This window comes from Rhinolophus sinicus, chromosome 8, assembly GCF_057876585.1.
Source record: "Rhinolophus sinicus isolate RSI-liver-muscle chromosome 8, RSI-T2T, whole genome shotgun sequence".
Classification (NCBI taxonomy): Eukaryota; Metazoa; Chordata; class Mammalia; order Chiroptera; family Rhinolophidae; genus Rhinolophus; species Rhinolophus sinicus.
The window spans coordinates 20,152,006-20,171,385 of NC_142508.1; the positions used below are offsets into that span (position 1 = coordinate 20,152,006).

Below are 19,380 nucleotides of genomic sequence, written 5' to 3' on the forward strand. Positions count from 1 at the left end.
TGCATCCCGCTCTCGGAACTGCTCATTCTCTCTGAAACCTCTGAGCTGCCTTTCCCCTTGGTCTCAGCTCGGGAATACCTAAGGAGGTGAACGCCGCACCTTACTACTCCCTGGGGCCTGAGGCCTGGGCATGCGCAGCGGATTGGAAGCGATCGCTGGTCTCTCCTCCTTCTCTGGGCTCCGGGACCGGTCGGGCTGGTTCCGACATCTGGGGAATTAACGTGTCCCGCCCATCTCTAGCCTCGAGCCGCGCAGGCTCTGCACCTCCACCCTGGTTCCTTCCCGGATTCCAGCTCTTAGGAATGAAAGCCGCTACAAAGGGCTTGAATGAAACGTGTGTGGGATTAGTGAGTCGTAAACCACCAGGGGATCCCGTCTCCCCACAAACCAGCATCTCTCGGAGGAGGCAGAGGAGAGGGAGGAGGCAAGGAGCGGAGAGCTTGGTGTCGCCGGAGCGCACAGCAGCTGGAGTGGCGGGGAGAGGCCAGGCCACCACCCCCTCCCAGGCCATGCACCGCCTCGCCCGCGGCGGTTCCAGGCACCACACTCTCCGCCCGGGCTGCGCCCGCTGTCGCAACAACAAGCTCCTGCGGCCGCCGGCACTGTCCACTGAGGAGCACCGCCCGCCCTCCCCACCCCCACCACCGATTTCTTTCTTGGCGGGGACACGCAGCCCTGCAGCCCGCGCTGCTCCTGGTCAACTTTGAACAGGAGGAGAAGCAACTTTGGCAGTGGCCGCGGGTTTCGAACCCCGCTTCTCCTGGGCAGCAGTTGCCTCGTTAGTCGCTGGGGTTAGGGGAGCACGAGTTTTCTGGGCGCATCTGCGCTGCGTCTGGCTGTTTGCAACCTGTTTCCAGCGAGCGGGGAGCGGGCTTGCAGCTACTAGTCATCTGAAGGAGGGGAACTTATTTTTCTTTGCCTTAGCGACCTCGTCTCGCTACTGGATAAAGCAGTATCGAAAGGAGTAAACAGGCTGAGCAACCGTTACCAAGAAGGCCATCACCCCAGGGCAGGGAGGAGCGCGGGGCTTGGTCGCAACATTAATCTTCAGGTGTTGGTTGCAACTTTTCAAGGTCAGCCACCGGGAGCTGCGAGTCCCTTAATGAACCTTGAGGATACGCAGGGCTCGGGTTGGATTTGGATGAGAAATGCACTGGGCACCGAACGAGGAAGGATTGTAGAGCGGGAGGGTTGTGACCCCAAGACCCATCCCCCAACGTCCCCGTAATCTCCCGTCCGCAGCTGCCCGGGCGGGGGTGAGTATGTGACATGTGTCTAACTCTCAGCAGCAACTTTGGCAGCAGGTGTTGATCTTAAGCAGGAGCCGCGGCTGCCGGGCGCCCTCACCGAGCCATGCGGACCCCAGGCGCGCCTCTTGCCCGAACCTCGCGGCTGCTGCTTCTGTTCCTGCTCAAGGTTTCTGCCTCTCCTGCCCTCGGGTCCGCCCCTGCACCCAGGAACGAAACTTGTCTGGGGGACAGCTGTTCACCTACACTGAACCAGCGCCGCAGCAGGGACACTTGGGGACCAGGGAACTCTGCAGGACACCTTCTACTAACCCGTGCGCCCAGGAAAGACGAGCAGGAGGCAGCAGTGCGCGCGGCGCCCTCGTGGGACCTACCGGCCGCCCGCGGAGCTGACCCAGGTGCGAGCAGAGCTGCGGGGGCGTCACCAGCCGAGGCCTCGGGTCCCCCCGCCAGGCCTCCAGGCGCCTGGAGGTGGAAAGGTGCCCGGGGTCAGGAACCCCTTGGAACTTTGGGGAGAGGGAACCCCACGGCTGTTCAACTCTTCCTTCAGACCAAAGAGGAGGAGGAGAAGGGTCCAAGAGGCAGTGGCATTTCCGGGCGCAGTCAGGAGGCGAGTGTGAGGACAGAACCCGGAGCCAGCGACCTTTATTACTGGCCAAGGAGAGCCGGGAAACTCCAGGCTTCCCACCACGACCTCCCACCCAAGACGGTCAATGAACCGTCTGGGCACGAAAGGCGGATGATTGCACCCCCTGGCAGGGCACTGGCCCAGAATGGGTCCTGGGGTGAAGGGATCCCGGAACCAGGGGGTCCCCGCCGGGGGAACAGCACGAACCGGCGCTTGCGACTGAAGAACCCCTTCTACCCCCTGACCCAGGAGTCCTACGGAGCCTACGCGGTCATGTGTTTGTCGGTGGTGATCTTCGGGACCGGCATCATCGGCAACCTGGCGGTGATGTGCATCGTGTGCCACAACTACTACATGCGGAGCATCTCCAACGCCCTGCTGGCCAACCTGGCCTTCTGGGACTTCCTCATCATCTTCTTCTGCCTTCCGCTCGTCATCTTCCACGAGCTGACCAAGAAGTGGCTGCTGGAGGACTTCTCCTGCAAGATCGTGCCCTACATCGAGGTAATGCCTTCCAGGGAGTCTCAAGCTACTGGCTTTCCACACCTCTGGGACTTCCAGCCTCAGAATTTCTGCTCCGTGCACCTAGCTGGTTGTTGAGCCCCTTCACGTGTTCTCTGAGACCCTCCTTCATTTCTCTTGCCAGTTATTCATGCATCTGTCTGTCTGTCTGTCTGTCTGTCTGTGTCTGTCTGTCTGTCTATCTATCTATCTATCTATCTATCTATCTATCTATCTATCTATCTATCTCTATCTATCTATCTGGGCATCTTTGTTCAGTCACCTTGAAACACATCTCCCAGACTGTGAAATAATTATCTCATAATGTATAGAATTGTTTAGATTTCAAGTTTATCTCTCTTAGTATAGTGTCAGATATGTTTTTGATTTGGTACCTAGCAGAGATTGTAATAAATGGCCAGTTACTAAATGGCCAGTTCATGGTCATCATTATTAGAACTCAGCAAGGAAAAAACCTGTCTCATTTATCTATAACACTAGATTTATGGTGCTTCAACATGGTTATCCCCCAGCCCCAAGCAGGTTATTCTATTGTTTCTTAAACACAAAATTAGAATAGTATTTTGTTTAACAAAGGAAATCTGCCTTTCTTTGTCAGTTGGTCTCATGATATATTAATAACCTGCCAAATTAGTTTAAGTGTTTTTGGCTGTCTGCCATGGCTGTCCCATCTAAATTCTTATGTCATTTCTTGTTTCTTTGTTGTTCTCAATTTCTTAACAGGTTTATTTATTTTGTGCGAATGAGCTTAAGTACAAATAACACTTTATCCATCATGGCACAGACTTTATTTAACATTCTCAAAGTATATGATATATGTCATGTGTTAGCGTGTAAAGATTGGCTCTTTTAAGGGATTGACTCTAAGACTAGAAATTTCCTAAAGAAGATGGGGAATCTCAGAGGTTCTAAACTTGGGAAACAAAACTCTTTCTGAGTACACTTTTATTGTTTCATGCTATAGCAGGTGTCCTGCCGCATTATCACGGTCGTTGGAATTTGCTCTTTAAATGGCCTCTCTCTAAACACCAGCTCTTGGAAGGAGCCCAAGTGCTTTGTTGCCAGTTGTGGTTTTAGCCAGCTGGCCCTTGATTTCCCCCATTCAGACTGCCTGTTTCATTTATGGAAGCAGAAGAAGGGAAACTGTAAATATTTCAGAGCCTCTGATCCCGTCTGGCACCAGGGCGAGTGACACTATGTTCAACTTTGTTCCAGGGCCTAAAGCTAGGGGATAAGTAAACAGAAAACAGTACCTACTCAGAAGGACCAAGGCAAGAGACAGTGAATAAGACCTTGTGTTATCCTGGCAGGGATCAGATGCAGAATGATTCCATGCGTGCTCAATCAGCTGTTGCAGCTTTACCAGGATCCAGGATTTCTCTTGTTTTCAAGCCCCAAGTAGTTCTAAAACATCTAATTTATTTGGTAAACAGTTCATTTTTGAATTACAGAGGAGGTAGTTGAATTTGTTGGAGAATATGTGTCTACCAGTTACCTTTTCAAGGTCAATTTCAATTTCAAATTTCTCTGATGATTTGAATAATGCAGGAGAAATTGGCATATGCAAGGAAGAGACCAAAGTAAGCTACAAAGTGAACAGGAGAGTTACCCAGTAAGAGAGGAGTGTGTTGCCTTGCCTTAAATGTACTGCACATGTAGAAACCTTTCTCATTAGAGGAAAAAACAATAAAGTATACAGAAAAAGGAAACTGAGGAAAGAAAAAAACATTACCGAAGTTCTTCAAAACAACTTTAAAAGAAAAGAATCCCATCCAAATTCAGAAAAGAATATACAAACTTTGCTTAGTTTAATGAGACCCATGAGTTTTGAGTGATGGTATTTGTTACTCATGGGCTTTAATTTTCTTTCTAAGTCTCAGTATTTTAAAATATTGTATGCTGTAATTTCATTTGTATTTCATCTTCCAATTTAATCATCTGCTCCTTAAAAATATTTTGTTTTTACCTCTTCTCTTGTTATTAACACAATTGTAGTTATGTTTTGTTCTCTGTATTTTATTCCCTTCTTTGTATACCTATTTTTTAGTTATTGGTACCAGGCTTTATTATCCCTAGAGAAGCAAAGGTTTGGGGGAAAAGGTTCACTCATTTTTTTTTCTTGAAAAATTAGACTGTAATATACATTTTTAAATGTATACTATTTACCATTCAAGTCAGGAATGAAAATCTTAATGTTTAATCTAAAATGTAGACGGTGTTTCTACATTCCTGCCTAGTCCTAGTCTTCTGAAATAATTTTATAATGTTTTAGCATGCTTCGTGAAAATAATTACTGCAGAGTAGTATTAGCTCCACCATTCCTGATTATGAGAACAAGAAATACAGTCCAAATCTCAAAATAAAGCATTTCTGCCTCCAGGAGGCACTGTTATTTCCACAGAAGTCACAGAGATTTAGTGCCTATTCCATGTCAGGTCTCCCCCAAAACAGATCTAATGTGGAGATTGGCTGGCAAGAAGTTTATTGGGGTGTGCACTGGGGTTCAACACCTGGTAAGGAATGGAGAAAACAGGATTGGGCAGAAGGAGTTGAACTGTGATACACATGCCACAAAGACACAAAGACATAGGGAGCCCTAAGGTTGGGGTGACCCTGCAGGGATAACCTTGGGTTCTGAGTGAACCCAAGAGGGCCCAGACTTTATGTCCCCTAATGGACCAGACACTGGATGCAAGTGACTTCCAGGAAGGGGGCATAACCTTGAGCTGGGTGGGTCTTTTTGTCAAGGGCACTTCCTAAAGAGGGATGCAGCTAAGAGCCATGGACCACTAATAGTCCCAGTGGTTGGGGACCTCAGCACTTCATTCCTGAAGGAAGGACTTCTGTGGGGAGGCAGTCTGGGTGGGGAACCATAGCCTCCTGACAGTAGCTTTTGAATTACTGTGTTCTATTAGAACCAGATGGCATTCTAATCCAACCCCCTGATTTTAAAGATGAAACATGGAGCTCAGAGAAGAGAAATAATCATCCTAAGCCTCGTAGTCCGTGGCAACCAGACTCTGTCTCAACACTCGATGTTTACTTATTAGACGACCATCTATGAGACACAGTTGTTCAGTGAGTGTTTCCTATTCCTGATTCTTGGTATCTTTTAAAAAAGATTTTCAATGGGCAGGAAAAAATAATCAGTGTCAATTGCTATATGGTGAAATTGATAGCTTCTTAGATTCTGAAGTTTTATCTTGCTTTTCATAAATTGACAGTAACTTCCACAGTGGGTGGTAGCTCATTAAATTTTTAAAATTTTCAATAATCTGAGACAACTGCACTTTTTAAAGTGCCAACCATAATTATTTTAATGATCAAATAAAGTTAGATAGGTTATAGTTTGTTATCAAAATAACAAAGTATTTTATATTGGTGAAGGACATTACAAATTCATTACATTTATTTAAACTTTCTTCAAAATTTGCTCCTTCCCAATGTTGTTCCTCTTAACCACAAGACTTCTAAAAATATTTGACATTTATCTCCTTGCATTACCTAGATTTTGCCTTTTCTTCACTTTCTTATATTTATTTTATGTATTGGCTATTCTTCCTTTTTTTTTTTTTAACCACAATCCTCTTACTGATTTATAATGTCTGATTTACCATTTTTCTTATAATCTGTTTGCCTTGTCTAATGTTTGAAATTTTTAATATTGTTTAGTTATTTTAAAATTGTATCCATAATTAATTTTTATTTTTATTTTTATTGAGGTATAATTGACAAATAGCATTATATTAGTTTCAGGTGTAGAACGTAATGATTTTATATTTGTCTACATTATGAAATGATCACCACAGTAGGTCTAGTTAATATCTGTCACCTCACATAGTTACAAAAATTTTTTTATTTTGATGAGAACTTTTAAAATCCGCTTTCTTAGCAACTTTCAAATATATGATGCAATATTATTACATATAGTCACCATGCTGTATGTCACATCCCCATGACTCATTTATTTTATAACTGGAAGTTTGTACCTTTTGACCCTCTTCAACCATTTCTTCCACCCTGCACCCCCACCACCACCTCTGGCAACCATCAGTCTGTTGTCTGTATGTATGAGCTCTGTGTATGTGGGGGTATGTGTGTGCATAGATTTCACATTTAAGTGAGATCATGCTTATTTGTCTTTCTCAGTCTGACTTAGCATAATGCCCTCAAGGTCCATCCAGGTTGTCACAAATGGCAAGATTTTGTTCTTTTTTATGGCTGAGTAATATTCCATCGTATGTATATATGCCACTATTTATCCATTCATCTGTCAGTGGACACTTAGGTTGTTTCCATGACTATTGTAATTGATGTTGCAATGAATATGAGGGTGCATACATCTTTTCAAGTTAGTGTTTTTGTTTTCTTTGGATCATTTCCCAGAAGTGGAATTGCTGCTCCATGAGGTCGTTCTATTGTGAAAATTTTGAGGAACCTCCATGCTGTTTTTCATAGTAACCACAGTTCATTTTGTTGTTCTTTACAAATATCCCCTCCCATCTTCTCTTTTGCCTGTTCCTTTTCTTCCACAGTGCTTTCTTGTCTACACCTTGAGTATTAGCATAATCTTAAGGAGGTAGTGGGATTTTGGAGAGAGTTAGGTATGTATGGAAAAATAGGAGGTGTGTCTTCAGCAGAAATTACAGATCTGTGCAATATTCTTTTCATTTCAATGTGTTGACATAAGGCTTGAGGAGCGCAGGATCCAGCTTGCAGGATTTATTGCTAGAAAGGGAGTTTTATCATATTTAATGTTGCTATGACTGGGCATGTACAAGGAACTATTATAGTTGCTAACTTCTTTCTTTCTTTTCCAGGATTATGATGCCTTTGTGGTCTAGTGATAAGTCCCATAAGGACCAAGTGCAGATGGAATGGTAGGAAAGGGGGATGGAAGAGAAGGGACCTGGGGGGATGGTGGCCATCCTAAGAGACACATTATTTTAAACTGGTTTATGAGTTCATCACCAGAAAAACTATATTCAAAGCAGTAGATTTATTGGGAGGGAGGTGGAGAGAGGGAGAGAGAGATGAAGGTCTGGGTGTGGATTGCAGTAGGAGACTGGAGGAGGAGTGTCCTACCTCACCATTCACTTAAGGATCTAACACATGGTAAAAGCCAAGTAATTCAGGCGCTGAATGTGGCTTTGGAACAGCTCTTTGCTCATAACTTGATGGAAGCCAACCAAAATCAATGTATCATCTGATCTAGACTCACTGCTAAATGTCTATTTCTATTTGGACCTTAATTGGAGATTTTGAATAATATAGGCTCCCCCTTTAGCTTAAAGACCTCACGTCTTCATGGTGTGTGGTAGAGAAGAAGATTTTGACGAGTTCTAAGATAATCCCAGCGCTGAGTGCACTTTTTATTTGACTGACATACAAGAGTCCTACATCAGGGTGGAGGATGGATAATAGGAATGCATCTCACCAGGGCCTCTGGACGAGGGATGATCTGTGGAAAGTCTGGAATCTTTTGTGACAAAAAGAGCCAGATTCTCCAATGGCTTGGAAATACGGGTTTTAAACTGAGTGAAGCAAATGGCTCTTTCATTGCCTTAGATTGTAGCTAGCCCCGACAGATAAGAAAGGAAGGTGCTGGAAGCTGAAGACAATATCACAGGTGTTCTACACAGATTTCCCGAGACCTTCTGTATTCAAGTAATAGCACATTTATAATAGCAGATGGTAAATTTGCTTGAGTGGTGGATTAGCCATTAGGCATTCTAATGGACTTTTAAGTGGAAACATACAGTTTTATGAGCAATTTCAGTTAACTAATAATATTCTCATGGAAAATAGACTCAACACCTGAGAATGGTGCTTAAAAATATTTCATGACTTTCCATTAATCCCTTTATAATAATTTCCTACATTCCCATGCAAATAAGACTATTTAGCTGATAACTACTGCAGAAGATAAAAGCAAACAAAAGAACAAAACAAAGTTGTAGAGTGTGCCTTTGTTTCTGATTTCATTCATTCATGAAGTGTATGGTGAAGTTTACTGAATTTGAGTTCTACATAAGAAACAAAAACTTTTTGATATTCAAATGTGAAATTCAAATAATTTCCTTACCTATTGATTGTAATAAGAATGGAATCCTTTTCTAAAACTTGTCAATGAGGTATAAACAAGAACATGATTTTTCTCTACTTCCCTTATCAGAGATATTAGTTGGCATTCAGCTTTTAAGGATTATATATAAAACAGCAGCACCCAATAAGTGACTAAGGAACTGTTTAAATAATTTATTATGTTCTATAATATTTTTCCATATATATCATCATTCATTTATTTTTTTCACTATCCATTCATTCATCAAACATTTATTGGGTTTTTCTTCTATGACAGACATGGAACGGGTCAGGAGGAAACAGGACTAGAAAGCAGAGGGAAAGAGAGGAAACAGTTTCCAGAGATGAACAAAATAGATGAGTTACTGTTACTAAAGTTACAGAAAAGTGAAATAATGTTTTACCATGTGACGAATGCCATAATAGAGATTTAAACAAGTTGTTATAGAAATTCAGGAATGGCCCTGGGATGGATCCACTCACCATTCCAGGTACTTGGTTATGACCAAAGATAGAGAAATTAAAGTGAAAACTGTACTCCCTCTAATTCATTTTGAATCATGTTCTTACAGTTCATCTTCATAAATGCCACACAGCCTAGATGTGTGGTGAAAAGTTACAACTGTGAAAATCTTTACATTCTTGCTTCCTTGTTTTTTTCAATCTTTCCTGGAATAGGGGGTCCATAAGAATAATTGGCAAGATAATTTGCCAGATAGGGCGGTCCTAGAAGTGTTAAAATATAGAATTATTGTAAATATTATTAAATATTTAATTGTTATTTAGAATATAATGCCTGAGATAATTGTCTCTGCTTTGGTAATTATGAGTCCTTATTAACCATAAGGACATTAATTAAATCTAATTTAAAAACTTTCCTTAAATGACTGATTTATTTAGCAATGTAATAACCTTAAATTGAGTCCCTTTCTTCTGAAAATCTCAAAGACATACCAATTATTTAATTTGACCTTAGAGAACCTAGAAACAAAGGCTGACAAGGGAAGTACTTTAGACCCTATTACAGCGTAGAGGGGAAGGAAGCATAAAGACACTTTCCCAAGAATTGGATTAATCTTTCAAGCACAACATCAGAGTGAGGACTTGTCCTGGTTTCCTGAGGGTTGCCAAAGCATCTGGTTATGTTAACAAAGCATCCTTCAACGGCAAAAAGGGGGCAAATATGTCTGTAGAGGCAGAATAGCTCTGAGCTTACGTGTCTACCACAGCTGAGTAGGTGATGGTCTACCGTAGCCTTTGCCCTGATGCTGCCTGGACCTTGATGGAATGTTTCCACCTGTAATAGTGCTTCCTATGTGATGCAACTCTATTTAATAGTGTCACATTGGACACACAGGGATCTGTGTCTGGGATGTTGCCTGTGCAGGTTGCGGGCTGAGCAGGCAGTGAGGTTAGTCTCTGGCACCGCACTTCTCCTCCCACCCCCCAGGGTTCTTCCTGTCATTTAACCTCCCAAGAATTGACCTGCCAGGGTCCCATAATCAACTCAATCTCGTTGCCAAGACTAACTCTTAAGTATCGCAATTAGAAGGGCATTCTTTGTGCCAGAAGAGATGATCTCATCTAAAATGTCCAGGCGGAGTGGAGAAAGGGATTGCTAACACCTCAACGATGGGGTCTTCTAGTTACAAAATAGGTGTAGATACTATTCCATAAAACTTCCATAAAACGCGGGATATAATCACAGTGCCAGGCTTATTTTTGAAACAGAATCCTTTCAGTTTGTGAATGTATGATAGTGTTCAGTGCTATTTGTCAGCACACTGGAGTGATTTGTACTATTAATGAGGCCACTGATTTGATCCCTGCCTGGAGTGAGTCATTTTCGCTGGGTCTGTGATGGTACTCAGGGCTGCCATGTTACTCCCTCCTCGTCACTCCCTCCCTCCCTCCCTTCCACCTTTCCTCCTACCTTTACTGTCTTCTCCTTGGGTCACGTCTCTCCGTGTAAGAAAAGCATCCTGTTAACTAATTCACATCCCGTTAACTAATAGGAGGTTTAGAGGTACTTGCCTTTTATAAGAGGGTTGAATGAGAAAGAGCACTATACTATTTCCTTAACAGACTACCAAGGGAATTTTGGTTAAAAGCAGAGAAAATTTGTCTTAAAATGTGGTTTCTCAGTATCATTCAAATCATAATTACTGAAGCACACATGGATGAGGCCAACTCTGACTTTGTTTTCAGTGCTGGTTCACCATCATCCACATCCCTGTCGTTAGTTGTACGGAAAATAGATGAAAATTTGTTACTGTTCTTTGGAAACTCATCAGAGCCCCTACGTGACAGACAGAAATGCTAGGTCACTTGAAGATTGATTAGAAACATCATCATAATACCAAGCATTGAAAACTGGACTGTGGGCTTGGAGAAAATACTACATTTTGAAATGAATTTCTAATTATTAAGGATAAATATCGAATACATAACTCCCTTAAGAGCTGCTGATTCCAATAGATGGTTTTTCCATCTTTGGATAAATGATGTTATTCTTGCTTCATTTACAGTTTTATACTGATAAGCATTGCCACATTTATAATTAAATTGTAACATTTTAGATGAGTTGTAGTAATTTTTTTTCTTGTTTTACTGCAAAAGGAATGCACTGCTACAGAACTCAGAAGTTGAAATTGGTATGAAACCTTATGTCAAGGTGGGCCTATAAAGAACAAATTTGGGGATGCTATGTTGGCTTTCAAATAGTCTCAATTGTTCTTAAATAAGTAAGAGCATATTACCAAGCTTACCTAAGAGGGAGAAAGATGAAGAATGAAGTAATAATTATAGTTGATGCTTTCAAAATATTTTTCCTCATGACACTGAGATTCATATATAGATAAAATAGGCTGGGCATAATTGAAATAAATGGATATTTATGATATGTTGGTGTATCTTATTAAATCTCAGTGATACTGAAAAAGGTAGGAAGCCTTCTCTTTGGCTGTGGAAGAGTGGACTTGGAAAGCTCTATTTTATTTCAGAGAAGTGTGCGTGCGTGCCAGCGGTGAGACAGATCTGCCACTCACTGTGCTTTGGTTTGGAAACACTCATGGAAGTGTGTCACTGCCGTAGTATCATGATTTGCATGCACTCTGAAATGAAGGTCTTTTGATAAAGGTCATCTCATTCACAGCAGTCTGATAAACAGTGACTCTGATAAACATGCTGTGCCCACTGGTGCTCAAAGAACCATTTCTTTCGTGGGGAAGTTGTCTGTTTCATGGGGAAGTGCTGGAAGGATGAGGATTATGGAAAATGAAAGAGAAAGCCAAAAGCATAGGGGCTCCAGCCATTGAGAGTTTCACAGGAAACTCTGCCCTGTGCTCCTGCTTTTTTTCCTGACTGATTGTTAGGCCTGTAACCAGGGACTTATAATAGATAATCATTCATGGCCCAAACAGTGGTTTTGCTGAACAATAATGCCCTTGTTTTTTGAGAGTTACTTGTATTAAAAGGACAGCACAGAAATAGATGCCCTTAAACCTCTTATTGAGGTAAAGTCCGTTAGGCTAGAGTACAGTAGTCATAGCTGGTTAGAAATTTCCCTATTCTATAAAAATCAGTGTATTCCAGTTGCTTTGCTGAACTTACAAAGCATGTAGATTCAGTTTCGTCAGAAAGTAATGTTGCTTGGAAGTTCATTGGCCGTTTCCCCCCATTGGTGTTATCACCGATTTATGCAAGAATGTTTAGCAAAAGATACTCTTTATTTGGTGAAGAGTTGCATGTTACGGGACCTGTCTTTTCTATTTCACAGCTTCCTCTCATTCCTAGTGCTTTTTTATTTGCCGCTCTACAGTCAGCTGCTGAGAAATGGACCACTAGCTCCCACACAGGATCTTCAAAGATGACTTTTTTCAGAGAGGATCTGTATGCCCTTTTTCCACATCATGGTGAATGAGCAGGAGTCTCATGCAGTACAAAGTGAATCGAGTGGCCCAGGTTTCCTCGGGGGTGAAGTTTGCCATGAAGTTTGTATGGCACCCGCAGTTTGTATTGCTGCTTGCCCACCTGAGTGCTCAGGTCTTGACTTTTCCTGCACCTGTTGGTGCTGTGAACAAGGCTCCAGGTGCCCGCAGCTGCCCAGAGCCTGAGTGCCCTGGGTACTGACCGGGCAGGGCTGAGGCAGCTTTTACTGTTGTTCCTCTGGGATGCAGAGGCCAGCAGAGGCTGCTGTTTGAAAGAAAGAGTTTAGACTTATTGATTTTGAGTCTCTTGCTTCTGTATTTTGATGCCAGTCCCCTCAAAATGCTCCATATCTTATTTTCCTGAATCGTTACAAATGTCTACTTCCAGCTTCCCTCTGAGCTTGAGTCTCAAAATGAATAGTCTTGTCTGTGAAGTGTTTACACTCCTGCCTTTGTTGATGTTAATTATGCCTCCCATTGCTGTTTAATTAATATGAGATTGCATCTTACTCATTTCATCTCTCAGGATGTTGCTTCAAAGAACTAACCATCTAAGCGAATGCGTAACAGCTTTATTCCCAAGAGCATATTTCATAGTGATACTGAATTTTAGCAATCAGATGTGGTCATTAAATGCAGAAGATCCAGTGTTCATGGTACAGTTTTATAATTGCGTATAATTGCGGCCATTCATCTTGGTAGAATTTCTAATGTGCTGTATGTAAACAAGTCTATTTAAAAATTGTGATAAAATTTTCTCCTGTTACCCCAACATTTAGCCATTTTAATTCCATGGATAGATTTCATATCTGAGTAGGCAGAAATTAGCCCACCATCCATTATCTAGACGATTTTTATCAGTTCATTTCTGAGGTATGCAGTTGATTCTTTACGGATGTTCAAAACCTTCTGGAAACAATTTGGGAAAGTACTGAGCATGGGCTTCCCACCTTTCTGGTTCTTTCACATCATAAAAGCAAGTGCAGAAGTGAATTGACAGCAGAATATCTGAAGTAACACTGCAGGCGGGGGCAACAGGAGAGAGTAGAAATCTAGGACTAATGTTTGGGTTCAGTTGCTGTTGGCAACTGCATGGCAAGCCGTCTCTGCTTTGGGGGCAACATTTTCCTTAGAGGCTCCTTTAACCACCCTCCATTCCACAACCTTCCTGGGCAGTTCACCCTGTTTTAGCTGGATCCTGATGGCAGAGAACACTATCAGAGAGAAGGACAGTTTGAAACCAGGAAGCTGGAGGCAGGCGTTTCCTGAAATTAGTGTAGGAACATTGGCACGTGTCCCTCAACCTATGAATCATCAAGAGGATGATAGATCAGACATGTCTGAGATTCTGACTCGATATTGAAGCTTTTGGAAATATGGCTGAAGAACTGAGCATCTACAAATAAGATACAGTGCAGGAGAACAGCTGAGCAAAAAGTTGGAGCACATGTAAATCTTGCTTAAAATTTGCCCTGGCTTATATTATCATGTGAGATGAAGTGTGCAGAATCTAGAAAACCTTATTTATTTGTTTGTTTGCTTGTTTGTTTTTTCTTTTCAAAGCAGTGACCGTCTTCTAATTAAGAGTGGGTGTGCAACACAGCTTATGATATATAAGGAGTAGCAATCTAGCACCCCCACTTTAATACATGTCCATCCACATTCATTTGCTATTACTTCTCATGAAATACTTTGCAACTGACTTGGATAATTGGAGTTAGGTATACAAATGCTAGCTCTGTGATAATTCAAATCTAGAGATTTGAAATTAGGGCAAGTAATCAGGGAAGAGATGCTATCCTTTGTGTGTTCCTGGTTAAGTAATGATAGAAAACTACCAAGCAAATAGATGTTCCAAGCCTCTGAGAGATTGCCTATCTTCAGAGTTTCTAGTAGTTTTATATCGCCAAGCTATCCTGTTAATAGAAATGTTATTCTTAATTTAGAAAGACTGCACAGTATAAAGCTTTTACCTTTGTATTTGTGGACTGACTCAGGATACACAGTGACAGGGAGACACACACAAAGATTTGCCTTAGTGAAGATGGCACAGAAAGCCTTGCTGACAATTTGTGTCTATTTGATAGTTTGAGAATTTGTTTTGTTTTGTTTTTACATTATTACAGAAAATGAATCAAAGCATTTGAAAAACTAATATATAAATGTAAAGTGTCAAAACTCTGTAGAATAGAATACTGAAATTTCCAGTTAGCTCTGTGTGAGGTAGACCTTCAGAAAATGCCAAGTTCTTCTCAGATTTCCATTCAAAGTGTGGCAGTTACCGACATTAAAAAATATAACCTGCTCTTAAGACAGCTGCATAACGTGGATCTCAATTTTAAGAATTATTTTGAGTTTCTAGCCTAGATGCAGAATAAGTTTTCATCAAGGTGAACCATTTATTAATTTGAAAGTTAATTTCAAAAGGTGAAAATAAAGATAACTCTTTTTGGCAGTCGTATTAGATTGATATTTTTTATACTGGCATGTATGGGAAACTTTCTGAAGATTGTGTAGCATAAGAATAGTGGTTAGATGTTCAACCATGACCTCTTGATCTGTACGGACCTAGATCTTTGTTAGTCATTTTCTTTCTTCATTTTTGCTTCTCAAATAGTTAATCCCTCATTATATCTCACTTTCAGACTGCCGTCACTATCAGTTAGGAAAACAGTCAGGGCATAGCTACAGTGTCCTTATTTTCCGTATTAGAAGTAGTAGACACTGACTATTGTGTAGTGTGTAAGAGGAGAAGAGAATATTTGATGCTGGAATTCTCACAGAAGCCCCAAGGCAAGTTGCGTCGTGCTGGGGAGAGTGACATCTTGAATGTCGTAGATAAACAACTAATGTTTCGAGTGTTAAAATTGTTATGACAAATGGTTTTCCTTTTGTCAGCATGATCCCTGTGAGTTCTAAAAAGTGTAGACGTGAGCATTATATATACCCATTGTTCCTTGCCCCTTTGCCAAGGCATGCTGTACAGCTGTGCTTCTTAAACACTCCAACTTGCAGGCAGGGGAGGGTGATGCGATACCCAGGTGATAGGACGCAGCCCAAAGCATCCCATCCGCGTAGGGGGCTTTCTTTCCGTCTCCTATTTTATCTTAATCTTCATGAATATTTTACCTCTTATTCATTGTCCTTGTTTAAATATATAAATAATGACCACATTTATTCAACCTTAAATCACTTCCATTTCCCCCAAAAGAGTTGAGTAAATGTGATGCTCTGGGATGATCACTGTGTTTATCTCATGACTTTGAGAATGACCTTCGTTCCCCCTCTTGGTTGACTTTGACCTCTCTGAGGGAAAGAAACTGCTTCTTGTTCCTTTCTATGTCCCCAGTATCTAGCAGAGTGCTTGGCCTAGAGTTGATATGAGTAAGTGGTGCCTGTGTTGAATGTACACCTGGGTAACCCATTAGAGTGCACATCTGATGCTCAATGCTTATTTTATAGATTATTGAATGATAGTGTGTTTGCATCAGGAACATGTGTTTGTATCCCTCTGTGTGGAAAAAAAATATGTACATGTTTTGGGTTCTTAACCTTTAAGTTGATTTATTGAGATGTCTGGGCCATATTTGTGTAAAAGCAGTTCTCTACGTGGTCAGCATCGGAGTTTTCTGATCTGAAGTTATCCTATGGCTGGAATATGTAGACATTCTATTTGGTTCATTTTTGCATTTTTGTGGTTATTTTTTTATGTCTCTTACTTTCTTTGACATTCTCTCATCTCATATTTCTTTAAATGTGATGCGCATGTTTATTTCACGACAGATGGGCTTAGGTCTGATTCCGTAACTTGTTTCCTTTGGCGCATAAATAACTCATAGTGGCGGGTTGTCTCTTGCATATTGTGATTTTTAATCCATCTTCTCTGGAATTTTTACCTGTGGGATTTCTCTGAGGCCTGGTTTGAAAGTGAGTTCTTGCAGAGCGGTTTTGTGTTTGCTTCTGTCATGTGCCTGGGACAATTTAAAATTGCATTTGGGGTTCCTCTGAGCCACATAGATGGTGTGAATTCTGACTTTAGTCCAATGCAAATTCGGGCTCCTGGTTAGAATTTGCGCTTCTCCCTTTCCCCCAATTCATCCACATCCATATCCTAAAATGCAGACAAGTTTCTCCACTATCTCCCTTGACTTTTTTTTCTCTTTGTGCCCATGGAGATGTCACTATTTGGGGCATTCCAAATTCATAAGGGGATCTTTAATCCCCACTCACATGGGTACCAGCTTTGTGGTCTACCTCTGTGACCTGGACACCTGGCTCCGTCTGTCTCGCTAAAAACCAACTTGAAAATCTCATCAGCATTGGAAGATGCCCTTAGGGCAGACATGCAGTGGGGCGGTGGTCACTGACCTGTTTGGAATTAGTTTTCTCATTGATTTTGACATCTGGAGAATCTCCCTTTCTTGTCTTCCGTTAAGTGTGTGTGCAAATAATAATAAAATATTATGCATTTAGGAGAAATTGCAGGAGCTCTTTACTCATCTAGTTTGTTGGAAACAAAAACTCTTGAAAGTTTGCTGTGTGTAAGGCATGCTACTAGCCCCTCCACTGGAAAACACAACCATCTTTTTCAGTAATGAAAATGGGACATGCTCAATTATCCTTACTCCTTATCTAGATCACCTGGTGGCGGGCATTTTCATGGTGACTGAAATTCGTGGGGGCTCTGCGTTCTTATCTATAATAAAACAGTGGTGGACTAAATGGTCTTTGTGGATCCTTCCAGCTCTAACATTTTTTGACTCCGTGACCCTGAACCACTGCATTTTTCCCCCCCATTTTCAATTTTCATCCTCACAATGCTTCAGCTGAAGCCATGGGCCCAGTCACCCTTGCCTTGTTACTCCAGGAACGTGTTCTCCTTTCCTTTTTCACTCTGACCGATCTGCATTTATTCCCAGAGATTCCCCAGGATAACTGCACCCTGCGTTCCTCCCACAGGTCGCTTCTCTGGGCGTCACCACCTTCACCTTGTGTGCTCTGTGCATAGACCGCTTCCGCGCTGCCACCAACGTCCAGATGTACTATGAAATGATTGAGAACTGCTCCTCAACCACGGCCAAACTGGCTGTTATTTGGGTCGGTGCTCTGCTGTTAGCGCTCCCAGAAGTGGTGCTGCGCCAGCTGAGCAAGGAGGAGCTGGGCGTCAGCGGCCGGGCGCCTGTGGAGCGCTGCGTTATAAAGGTCTCTCCCGATTTACCAGACACCGTCTACGTTTTAGCCCTGACCTACGACAGTGCGAGGCTCTGGTGGTATTTTGGCTGTTACTTCTGTTTGCCCACCCTCTTCACCATCACCTGCTCCTTAGTGACTGCCAGGAAAATCCGCCAAGCAGAGAAAGCCAGCACCCGAGGGAACAAGCGGCAGATTCAGTTAGAAAGCCAGATGAACTGCACAGTGGTGGCTTTGACCATTTTGTATGGATTTTGCATTATTCCTGAAAATATCTGCAACATTGTTACTGCCTACATGGCGACAGGGGTTTCCCAGCAGACGATGGACCTGCTGAATGTCATCAGCCAGTTCCTGTTGTTTTTTAAGTCCTGTGTCACCCCGGTCCTTCTCTTCTGTCTGTGCAAACCCTTCAGCCGGGCCTTCATGGAGTGTTGCTGCTGCTGCTGTGACGAGTGCATTCAGAAGGCATCCACAGTGACCAGCGATGACAATGATAACGAATACACCACAGAACTGGAACTCTCGCCCTTTAGTACCATCCGCCGTGAAATGTCCACGTTTGCTTCTGTTGGAACTCACTGCTGAAGGAAGACCTTTGGTTTGGTTAGGTGTTTTTGTTTGTTTGTTTGATTTTTCATACCCTGTGGAAGTTTTGACTTCCGATTTTTCCTTACTGGGAAATACATGCAAAAAGAGAAATATTAACTACTGTAGAACTGATTTTGCAAATTAATATTTGTGCTTTGAAAAACATGTTTATATTTAGTTATTTAAGACATAGGAGGAGGCCATCAGTTTAGATCATTTTCTCTGGTATGGTGCTAATATTTTATGTGAAAAAAGTTACGGCACCTTAACTTAATTAATTGCTAATTTTCTTTCTTTTAAAAATATAATCACTGTATATTGATTATAGCCACGTGATTTTATAGATTATTTTATGTTTGAGTTGAGACTGAAAGTATATTGTATATGGTATCGTTAGATGATTTGTAGATAAGAAGCATTCACAAAGTAGCACCAAATAAATTACACTTTATTCTTTAATGTCCTTGTCTTACTTTTAACCAAGATTCAATAAATCTTTTAATTGCCTTACGTACACAATTACTGGTTCTATGCACAATTTAAAATCAGCCTTATTGTTTTGTAATTCTATTTTCCTTTAAGGCAGGTAATCACTATATGATAAAGTTTTCTAAATAGCACTCTTTTATATGCATGACTCATAAAACTATACTGAATGTTAAAACAAATTGTATTTTTAATATTCAGCTATAGATGTAAAATTACTTCCAAATATTTATAAAACATAAATAGAGAGCAGAGTAGGAAGAAAGTATCTTTATTTTTTAATTCATCTCTGAACAAGCCTGTAGAGCCACAGGTTTTCCTCTGAGGAATTATGAGCAGACTCGAGGACTGAAAAACAACGTACTTGTCGCCTGATTTCCTCCTAACACTGACCTTTGATGCCCTGTGAATTCTGTGTAAGGCATTCTGAATTCTCCTTTTTCTCCTTTTAAAAAATGAGCTTGGTTGAATCAGTGCAATTTGATTTCTTTAAGTAGAACAGAAGTACCATGGAGGAATAATAAAATATTTATATGTCTTGATTATAACACTTAAGTATTCAAATGCTCCCTTTAAGTCGGTGTTCCATAAATTGCCAACAAAAAAACTAGCCCTCTCCATTTGAATCATTTGAATTCCTCAAGGAGTTCACGTTGCAGCAGTGGTGTAGGAAGCTTGCCATGTGGGTCACATGTCTAATCAG

The 19,380-nt window shown here is 41.6% G+C and overlaps 1 protein-coding gene across 1 annotated transcript; it reads left to right on the forward strand.

Annotated features, from left to right (window-relative positions):
- Nucleotides 1-265: 265 nt before the first annotated feature.
- Nucleotides 266-18,650, forward strand: GPR37 (G protein-coupled receptor 37). Its single transcript, XM_019750085.3, has 2 exons — nt 266-2,379; nt 17,370-18,650. Exons 1-2 carry the CDS (start codon nt 1,354-1,356, stop codon nt 18,186-18,188), a joined length of 1,845 nt encoding a protein of 614 aa, XP_019605644.3. The 5' UTR covers nt 266-1,353; the 3' UTR covers nt 18,189-18,650.
- The last annotated feature ends 730 nt before the right edge of the window (nt 18,651-19,380 follow it).

Excerpts from the sequence above, each read along its gene's own strand:
- GPR37 (XM_019750085.3), top strand. The coding sequence starts at position 1,354 with ATGCGGACCCCAGGCGCGCCTCTTGCCCGAACCTCGCGGCTGCTGCTT. Across the intron at positions 2,380-17,369 it reads AGATCGTGCCCTACATCGAG|GTCGCTTCTCTGGGCGTCAC; the intron begins GTAATGCCTTCC and ends TTCCTCCCACAG.